The following is a 10,384-nucleotide window of genomic DNA, read 5'->3' as shown; positions in this document are numbered from 1 at the left end:
TGCTTCGGTGTCTACCTAGATAGGATAACGTGCGAAGAGACGGCTAGGTGTTGGCGCTGTGGAGGAACCCGGCTTCAGCTTCGCAGTCTCGTGGATTACCAGCGTAGATACCAGAGTGATTAATCTTGGCTGGAGAACCGGTCTGGATCCGTCGTTACCAATAATGGTTTCTGCTATGCTGGCTGCTATGCTGGTATGAGCATTTCCCCAAGATAAAATAAAGGACACTTTACATGAATAGCAGTGTACTATTTGAATCTGTATTGCATAATAAGTTAACTGTAATACTAAAATATAAATACAAATCATTATAGTAATACGTGAAGCGCTTGCGAATGAGTATAAATTGGACACAATAGAAGTTTATGGAAGTGCGTAAAGCAATTAAAAAATATTATTGTAAATCATGGTCGAATTTGGACAAAAGGACTACTACTATGTCTATGTATAAACATGTAAAATTCTAAACGCTAAAATTTCTTTTCAAATCATATGTCAACGAGCGCCTGCAAAGTTCAAATACACATGAATTGACAGGCATCGGAACGATATATTTGCTCCGGAAATATTCTATTGCACCGCGGCTTCCATGAGATATTTGCTTTCGCCGTATCTCCTTTAAATCCGGATTTGAGTTTTTAAAAATTCTATCTTCCAATGCGGAGTGTATACCTTCATTTTATTCTCCAACTTGAGATGCTTCACTGTAGTGCTCTCGACAAACTCTAGTTCTAGATGACATCGTTGACTTGAATACGTCAAACTTTATAAGTAAGCTTGCAAGAGAATAATCCTAATAAAGTGATTCCAGTAACTTTTGTATTGTAAGATCAGATTTATCGTATTTAATATTGTATTCTTAACAAAATAAATACACTGTGGGGATTTTAACCTCACTGTATTACTTCTTGTAAGGAAACCTCTCGAAAACTTGAAAAAATTAAAACTCGTTTTTTAGAATTAAATAGATAGCCCATTTAAAAAAAACTTTTAATTATTCATAATAATAAATGGAGTAAAACCAAGAAATTGTCTTCTTGTTGTATTAGAATATTAAAAATGAAGATATAAATACAAAAGTACATTAAATTCGTGTAATTAGAAAACCAAAGGATGGAGGGAGCATCGCAAGAAAGGTTTTAAATTATAGGGCGCAACTAATTTGCAGTTTTTCGTCCTACAAGTAACAATTAATTCAATTAGAAAGACGATGAGCACAAAAATAGGTGTTAATAATTAGGAAAAAATTCTGTCAAAAGAAGTTCAGTTATCAGCAGTATAAGATTGTAAAATGTGAGAAACTTTGCTTGGTGTCGTTTGTAACACAACTTCTTAAAGCATACATCTGTTAAGGGTTATGTACTTCCCCCTTGAATATATTCCAAATCTTCTAATATTATAAATGCGAAATCTTAGATGTATGGATGAATGTATGATAGAGTTTCTAGTTTACTGCTGAACGGATCTCGAAGAAATTTGGCATAGACGTAGTGAATACTCTGAGCACAAAGGCTGTGTTCTTTTTATTTTTTAAATCCACGCGTACGGAGTCGCGGGCGGCGAAATAATAATATGATATAGCTGATCAAATTACTTGAAGCTTTATAATAATAAATACTTACCTAGTTCGACATAGTATTTGACTGTTATTTGTTAAGAAGTGTAAAGTTTACACTTAAGTTAACTTCGAACTATTTCACATGATTTTCAAGGAAAAGAATAAAATATTTTCTAAACATTAATGTATTTGATAATAACCGACCGTCTAAAATTATGTTTTGACAGTGTAATGTCAAGATTTTGACAACTTCAAATTGTTGTCAACAGAGATGTGTCTTTTTGTTCCAAAAGAGTTTTTAAATGTTTCCGTTCATAATATTGTTACCAGTTTTTCTCCTCATAACTGTACTTCATACGAATATTATAAATGCGAAAGTTTAGATAGATGGATGGATGTTTGTTAGAGTTTGTAGCCTAAACGGCTGAACGGATTTCGATTAAATTTGCCATAGATGTAGAGGATAATCTGAAAGAACATATAGGCTACTTGCATTATTGTTTTTTAATTCCGCGTATCTACAGAACGGATCAATGGATTTCGATAAAATTGTACGTTTGCGTTCCTCTTACATTATTTTGTAGACTGTAGTTGGCAACAACTCGTAGTTATAACTTGGATCTATTGCTACCATAGTTAGTTTCCTCTCTCCTTAACGTGCCCCTGTGTATTAATTACTTAACTATTTGGTTGACTGCAATATTGTAAACATATACATAAATAACATTTGTATAACAATGTGCATTCTATCTAACTCATTCATTGAATGAACCTCCCTTTCAGTAGGAAGTTTTTTTATAAAAATGTTTTAAAAGATCAATTCTCGATGCTCTTTTAACTTTTTCTTTCTTTTTTAGAATGTTTTAACGAATTTAAAATATGTCATATTTTTATCGAGTATGCTCGTTTAAGTCCAACAAGCACTCGATTCCAGTGGCCTCTTATATAGCTTCTTCTATCTACTTGAATCATCTTTTAACGGAAAATGTTTTATCGTGTGCACAATATCGTTCAGAAAGGATAAATACAAGCTTTGAGAAAGTGGAAAGATACTAGACTAGGTATCTCAAGGAAAATAACGAGTATATACATATTGTATTACATTCTTCTTGATATTTAAATAATATAATATAATAAATATAAATAATAAATAATATAAATAAATAAATCATATCTTGCTTCTTACTAATCTTACTAATATTATAAATGCCTAAGTTTAGATGAATGGATGGATGTTTGTTAGCGTTTGTAGCCTCAACAGCTGAACGGATCTCCATGAAATTTGGCACAGGTTTAGAGTATAGTCTGGAAGAAAACATAAGCTACTTTTTATTCCCGGAATAGTTACGGTTCCCGTAAGATTCTTTGATTTAGTTTTTTTAATGTTTACTCTATAATTCTGCAACGGTTCAACATACCTTATTGAAATTTGGCACAGATATAAAACAAAGTGTGGAGTACACATAGGATAAGGTACATATATGACTGCTAATAATATAATTTAAAAATAGAAGATTTATTGAAGGATGTAAAATGAAATATTAATATTCCAAAAACAAAAATATGAATATATTTCTAAATTGTTTCAATAAACATTACATTTAAAATAAGAAAAAAAACCATAACCCCATTGATAAGCTTTTTAGCTTCATACTTAAAAGAAAATAGATTTTTAAAAGAAAGTTTCTGTATTAATTACGGCGAAGCGTAAACACAGCCGAATACGGTCTGGGCGCCGAAATTAAACCGATTATTGGTTCCAACGATGGAAGCTTGCAGTCGATGCTGTCGACTTCAAACTTCTGCAGGATGCCAACAAACACGATGAAAACGAAGGACTTTGCCAAAGTATCTCCGGGGCATCGGCGACGACCTGTTGATAAAATACGTAGAATTAATAATATTTTCCAATGGGCGGCAACTACGGTAAATATTAAGCACCGCAAAAAATTGTAACGACTAAAAGTCAAATGACGAACTCGAAAATTGTATAAAATCGCGCAAAACCGCCCAACGATAGCTGAAAAACATGAAAAAAAAATCGCAACCAAGCACGAAACTTCAAATTTAATTTGCGCTCATGAACTTCAAAAAAACGAAAAAGGGCTCGACCTGACCGCTTTCTAAACGCCGACAAAATTGCATTTGCAGAATTTTAGTGGAGCTGAGTTGTAAAGCATTTAAAAAATGAAAAAACAAATTTTGTTCTTTTAATAATATTCATATTATGAATTAAAAAGATTTGTAATAAAATTACTTTAAATGTTAAATAGAATATCATTTTTAAGAGTGAATTAATGGTGATGATGATATAATAAACTGTTTCCATAATTACCTAACATTAAAATTATTTAAAACACGCATATCATTACATACAAATTTTTCTTAATCAGCACAGCACAGCACAGCACAGCACATAAAATCACAGTTACATCTGATCAAATACATTGTTTTAAGACATAATTATCAATTAGTTATTCCAATGAATATATTAGTGTTAATTTTATATGTTCATGTCAATAATTAACGAAACTTATTTGCTTTGCAATTTCTTAGTCGCATTATACCTACATAATTTAACTAAAAATATACATAACAGTAAAATTCCAAACTCACCTAAACCAAACGGATACAAATGCTCAATATTTTTCAATGCGCCTCGTTGATCTATAAATCTCTCCGGCTTAAATTTCTTCGGTTCGCACCATATCCTCGGATCGATATGTAAATCACCAACTGCCATGAGGACTGTCGTTTCTTTTGGTATAAAGTAACCGTCTATGAATGTATCAGCTAGTGTACGTCGGGGACCCATTAAAGGTACAATCGTGTAATAACGATAGACTTCTTGAAGGAATGCATTTGTGTAGACCAGCCTGTGCAAAAAAACATGACTTTATTAATCAACTTAGTAATTAGCGGCCATTTTTACGTATGGCTCCAGTCAGCTCAGTTTACCAAAGTACCTCGAGGAAATTTAAACTACACGACATGTACAGTTTGAACATTTTGAAACGAGACACGGAACAAAAATCAATACAACGCTTATAAATGTATTCGTACGAAAAAAAAGTCAGTTAGTGATACACGGATAGTATCTTTTTATTGTTGTCCCTTTTTTCGCACCACTCATTGCTAAATATAGGCTACATTTCCCGAAGTGGAACACCGCGAATGTCCGCAACTGTACATTGTATTGTGCAATTGTTAAAGAATTAGAACTAGTTGCCGGCGTTACAAGGCAAGGTGTTATTATTAACGAATAACAGCTTTATACTACATAGTTGCATTCCTTGGGAGTCTGAAACTAGAAGACGCCGAAATCAATTTTAACTTGAGGTTAAAAGTCATACAAAAAATTAATAAGTTTTCTTTCTCGATGTTCAGGTACACCGTTTTGTTTTAACAGTGGCAAAGCCCGCTTTAACATCTTCGCACGAATGGGCCGGCTAATCCGGTGTAATAACACGACCACACAGAAGACAGGCGTAAAGTGGAAGCAATTCCTCGCTTCGTCTGACGAGTGTGGTGCCAGAGGCCTAATTTTAGTCCCTTTCCCTTTCCACCCTTTTCTTAAGAGGAAAGGATGGTAAGGAAAAGTGGATTTAACGGTGGAGGAGACGCATAAGAGGGAAATGTCATCTTTATGTGTGTCTCCTCCTCCGTCAATTAAAGGTAGGGAACGCATCTGCAATTGCGCATGTTTATGGGCAGCGGTCGCTTTCCACTTCGGTGGATTCAGGTGGCCGCTTGCTCGTTTGCCATCTAATATTATAAAAAAAACCGCATAAAATTCTTTGAGATGTCACGTACCTACGAGTAATTATAACTTTGAGGGGAGTAAGTTCAAGAATCGTAGAAGTACACTTGTTTATTAAGTTCTCGTAGATTTGCTTCATATTAAATAACTACGAATGAGGAATTATGAATAAAATTATTATATTAACTGTAATAGCACTTGCACTGCACACGTATAAATTACAAGAATTATTCTATAATTCAAGCCATAATAAATGAAAGTAGGCTGTAGTAACGAGTACCAATCATTTTGACAAATGAATGTTGCAATGCAGATATAATAAACGGTCGCAACGAACATGTTCGAATTAATCGAATTATTAATTCTCGCATTAACATGAATGTTGTACTCTATCTGATAAAACTCTACATAATGTTAAGTCATATTCTTAAGAAGCCATAATGTCCTATCAAAATAAAATTTAAAATCAATAAGACAAGATAAGATCATAAAGAAATATTATGAAGATTTTCCTTCTTCATCTACTGATTGAAGTATAGGTACATGATGTACTATGCTAGACGCGTAAACAAACGCAATTGAATTTATGGAATTGGGGGATTCGAAAACATGATTTGGAATAGGATTTTGATGTTTTAAAGATTGAATAATTTTACTAAATGAGGTCGTCTTTGTTCAAACAACACATTGTATTCGCTTACATAAATTTCAGCTATGAATCGAAAAATCTGTGCCGCGATATTAACATATATTATACTACACAGCCATTGGCTATGTTCTGTATAATCTAAGCAGCTTTGTGTGGTAAGTAATGCAATATTTAGACGATATCTCTTGTAATCCTAGCTACTTGGTAGCTGATTTGAAATTTAAAGATCTCTGCGACACATTTACAGAAAGCGGTACCTTCTTCTAAATATATACATTTGTTGCAAAAGTCTCTTAACCAATCCTAGAGACGAATTTTAAAAAAATGTTTTTTTTTAGGATTTACAGTTTAAAAAATGAAGACACAGCAAGTTTTACGTAAAAAAACTCATCTATTTTAACATGTAATTGATTTTGATTGAAATTGGCATCTATGAGGAGGACAAAGGACTCCGTCGTAATCAATTTGTGACCATTCAAACAAATATTTCTAAATTTTACCGCAATAAAAAAAATTAAATTGTTTTCATAAGTAGTCTTTTAAGCCCCCGCTTACGACAGACATTTTATCGGCTGTTAATTTAGTATGGTGTTTAATTACTATGAATATGTACAGTGGTGCACAAATTACACCCATTCTATTTTATAAGATTTTGACTTTAAACGCTAAAACTATCGGGTGATAAAAAGTGTATCGTGGGAGTTTTTAGTACCGCTATTTGAGAACATATTAAAATTGCAAAACTGTGGAGCAGATCTATGTAGTTACATCTCCTTTTTATCCCTTCTTTGATCTTTCACTGAAACGTATGTAACCAGGGACAATATTAACACTCTAAACACTTACCTGCTAACATCAGACCAAGTTGGTGGTGCGGTGCCCAAAATCTGATTTATCTCCTTGTATATTTTATCTTGTATATCCCTGTTTCTCAATAAAGTAAGCAGCGCAAACGATAGTACGTTACTAGTTGTTTGCGATCCAGCGATAAGTACATCGAGACATATCGTTTTTAATTGCTCCTCTGCAATGAAAATTGGCAAATACAGTAATCGAGTTTAACTTCAATTTTGTCGAACAACGCCCGTTTTCGTATCCCCGGGGAAAAGCTATCAGAATCGACCATTCATGCAATATGTAGAGTTACTGTAATCAACGAAATGAATAAGCGAACACATGAACGAATTAAAATTAATGTGGTAAATAAACAGTGGTAGATTCCGCTATTACATCTTCGCACGAATGGGCCGGCTAGCCCGGTGAAATACTACGACCACACAGATAACAGGCGTGAAGTGGGAGCAATTCCGCGTTTCGTCTGATGAGTGTGGTGCCGGAAGCCTTGTTTTGCCTTGTCCCCTTTCCTTTCCATCCTTTTCTTAAGAGGGACGGATGGGAAGGAAAAGTGGATTTGACGGTAGAGGAGACGCATAGAAAGCGGAAATGTCATCTTTATGTGCGTCTCCTTCCACCGTCTATTAAGGGTAGGCAACGCATCTGCAATTGCGGATGTCTATGAGCAGCGGTCGCTACGCCATTTCGGCGGTTTCAAGTGGCCGCTTGCTCGTTTGCCACCTCATAATATAAAATAATCAAAAGAGTTTCTTATTCATAGATTCTTTAAAGTGTCTTTTTAAGTAGGCGACCAACAAGCAAGGTGTCAAGTCAACAAGTAATATGTCGCCGTTTCTGATAGTAGAAACGATATTTCTCGTTTCCATTCGTTCCGTTTTCTATTCGTCGTTAATAAAAGCGAGAAGGTTAACGAACTAGAATCTGGTCTCTGAACTCTATGACCTGGGATTAACGCGAGCTCAAAATTCTCTTTTTTAGTCAAAGTAAAAAGTCTTTTAGGAACATTTACAATAATTTTAGGTATCTAATAATAATAATAAAGATTAAGTTTTACAAACAATGTGATAAATAAATATGATACTGGAAATAATATTTTAACACAATTGTGCGGCGAACAGAAACCTTTCTTGTTAATTGACTGCTGCAACCTGCAATTAAACTTGAGGCAATATTTTAAAATATTTTATACTCGAATAATAAAATGAAGTGCTTACTTGTTTATAAGAATTGTAGCAATTCATGTATCATTTAATGAAGCCGTCTTCCAGCTTTTTTATCCTTTTATGAATCATGCATAAGGCATGAACTTTTCAAATATCTATACCGATATTATAAAGAGGAAAGATTTGTATTTCTGTGTTTTAGTTTGTATTGAAAGAACTCAAAAACTACTAGACCGATTTCAAAATTTCTTACACCATTAAAAAACTACTTTATCAATAAGTAGCAAATGCTATGGATTCAGTACTTTCAATCATAGAATTTATTTGTAAGGTGACTTCTAAACTCTGGTAATAAATACTCAGTTATAGTTTTAACTGTCTGTTGGGAAATATTTTAATAGATATATTACAATTCGTTATATTTTTATTTACCTGTGAAGCCTTCTCTTTTACTTTCCATTTCTTCTAAAAATGAATATATGAAATCACTTCCTGCAACCAGCCTCTTTTTATGTTTTTCAATGTGTTCCTGAAAAAAATCACTTTATTAATTACATGAGAATACTCTTTGTAATGTATTGCAATATATTTGATATACAAATATAATAAATTCGAAAGTTTAGATGGATGCATGTTTGTTAGAGTTTTTAGACTCAACGGCTGAACGGATCTCGATGAAATTTGGTATAGATGTAGACACATAATCTGGAAGAACACATAAGCTACTTTTTTTTTCACGCAGACGAAGTCACGGGCGAAAGCTACTTAATAATTCGTGATCTCTAAGTTTGGAATTCCAAGAAAGATCTAAAAGACATTAACAATTTTTAACTGCGACGATTTCGGTGTGTTTCAAGTTTATAGGTAAGCGTTTCTCATGTTACAACGGATCACTTTGGACTCTTGGTGATTTCAAATTATTTACTAGTGTAATTTTCCAAAAATAATTAGAACAGAAGATTTTACAAACAGCGGCATCAGCATATAATTTTGTGTCAGTAAATTTAGAAATCGTCCCCGTACGTACATTTAACTGGATTGGATAGATTTGATTGTCTCGTCTGACTTTAATTAGCCATTATTATGAATTGATAGTTGCAGTTAATATAAATTACCTCGATAACAGCAGATATTTGCTCGTTCATCCTATTTATAAGAGAATAACCACTCAATTCGGGAAATATGAATCTGCACCAAGGTGCTTGGTTCAGCAAACCTCCAGCTATCGTGAATGCCTTAGATCGTGCACTCAATAATTCCAGCAAATACTTTAAACGTTTCTCTTCTATACGCTCTCCTGCACCAATTGCCAAAAACATTAATAAAACATTCAGACAGCAACACACATATCTGTTACAAGTTATCCAAAAAATCATTTTCCCATCATTATTGTACTCCCGTAGTTGTTATGCAAAAATTGTAGACTATTCAGTAACTGCGATAACTATTTGACAATAGCGGCATAACATACACGATATTTTTAGTAACTAGATACGAGATCTTAGATGTTGATTGGTTCACTTCTTTACAGCCATGTTACGATACATATATACATAACCTGCTATTATTTTGCGAACAGTTTGTCGAATTTTCATTTCGTTACGTGATTTATAAATTCGAGTAAGAGAATACTGCCAATACAAAATGTTGGCTTAAATATTACCCTAAAAATAATTGTACGTTCCGACAATCGGAAAACTTGTATCAAACATAACAGAAAAAAATAATATGTTACACAACAGTGGTAGAGTACGATTTAACATCTTCTTACGAATGGGATGCCAGTACTGATACAATACCACGACCACACAGAACAGACGTAAAGTAGGAGCAATTCCCTTTTGTCTGAAGAGTGTGTGTACCGGAGGCCTAATTTTAGTCCCTTTGCCTTCCTATCCTTTTATTACGAGGAAAGGATGTGCAGGGAATGTGGATTTGAGGGTTGAGGAGATGCATATGACGCAAAAGTGCGATTAATTTCTGAAAGCTGATGGATTAAGTGTATGTATTAAACCAAACACTATTACAGAAATAAGCAAGGTAATGGTCGATATTGGAAAGAAGATTTAGGATTCTATTCATAAACCCATTCTAAAACCTTATTAAGGTATTACGCGTTGCTCTTCAATGCGATATTAGATAGCATGTTAGCCGTCTTGTTCTTTAACCTTGAAGTCTAAATAAGTCGTTACTTCGATTCATGTAGTAATCGTACGTGAAGATCCGGTAACGTCGTAACAATGAGACTATTCCACGAAGCAAACGTTAATATTATAATCGGATTGTTTCAAATTCGCTTGTTTCATTTCGTACAATAGGTCCACAAAGATTAACATGTATTTGTGTCTAATTATTCAACGTTATCGCAGTTTTTTTTTTTTTTTTTTTTTTTTTTTTTT

At 33.6% G+C, this 10,384-nt stretch overlaps 1 protein-coding gene across 3 annotated transcripts in view; it reads right to left on the bottom strand.

Annotated features, from left to right (window-relative positions):
* Positions 1 to 3,159: 3,159 nt before the first annotated feature.
* The window catches only part of LOC106099313 (probable cytochrome P450 305a1), a 26,011-nt gene continuing 18,786 nt past the window's right edge, over positions 3,160 to 10,384 (bottom strand). For all 3 annotated transcript variants that reach the window (XM_013277845.1, XM_013277837.1, XM_013277828.1), the window contains exons 4-8: positions 9,101 to 9,282; positions 8,418 to 8,514; positions 6,814 to 6,991; positions 4,175 to 4,434; positions 3,160 to 3,431 (exon numbers count right to left, since the gene is read on the bottom strand). In XM_013277845.1, coding sequence (XP_013133299.1) covers positions 3,250 to 3,431; positions 4,175 to 4,434; positions 6,814 to 6,991; positions 8,418 to 8,514; positions 9,101 to 9,282 — 899 coding nt within the window. In that variant the 3' untranslated portion in view covers positions 3,160 to 3,249. The remainder of the gene's footprint in view (positions 3,432 to 4,174; positions 4,435 to 6,813; positions 6,992 to 8,417; positions 8,515 to 9,100; positions 9,283 to 10,384) is intronic.

This window comes from Papilio polytes, unplaced genomic scaffold (genome assembly GCF_000836215.1).
Source record: "Papilio polytes unplaced genomic scaffold, Ppol_1.0 DF824381.1, whole genome shotgun sequence".
NCBI lineage: Eukaryota > Metazoa > Arthropoda > Insecta > Lepidoptera > Papilionidae > Papilio > Papilio polytes.
The sequence above is the reverse complement of the archived record's forward strand: the minus strand, read 5'-3'. Positions and strand labels throughout refer to the sequence as shown.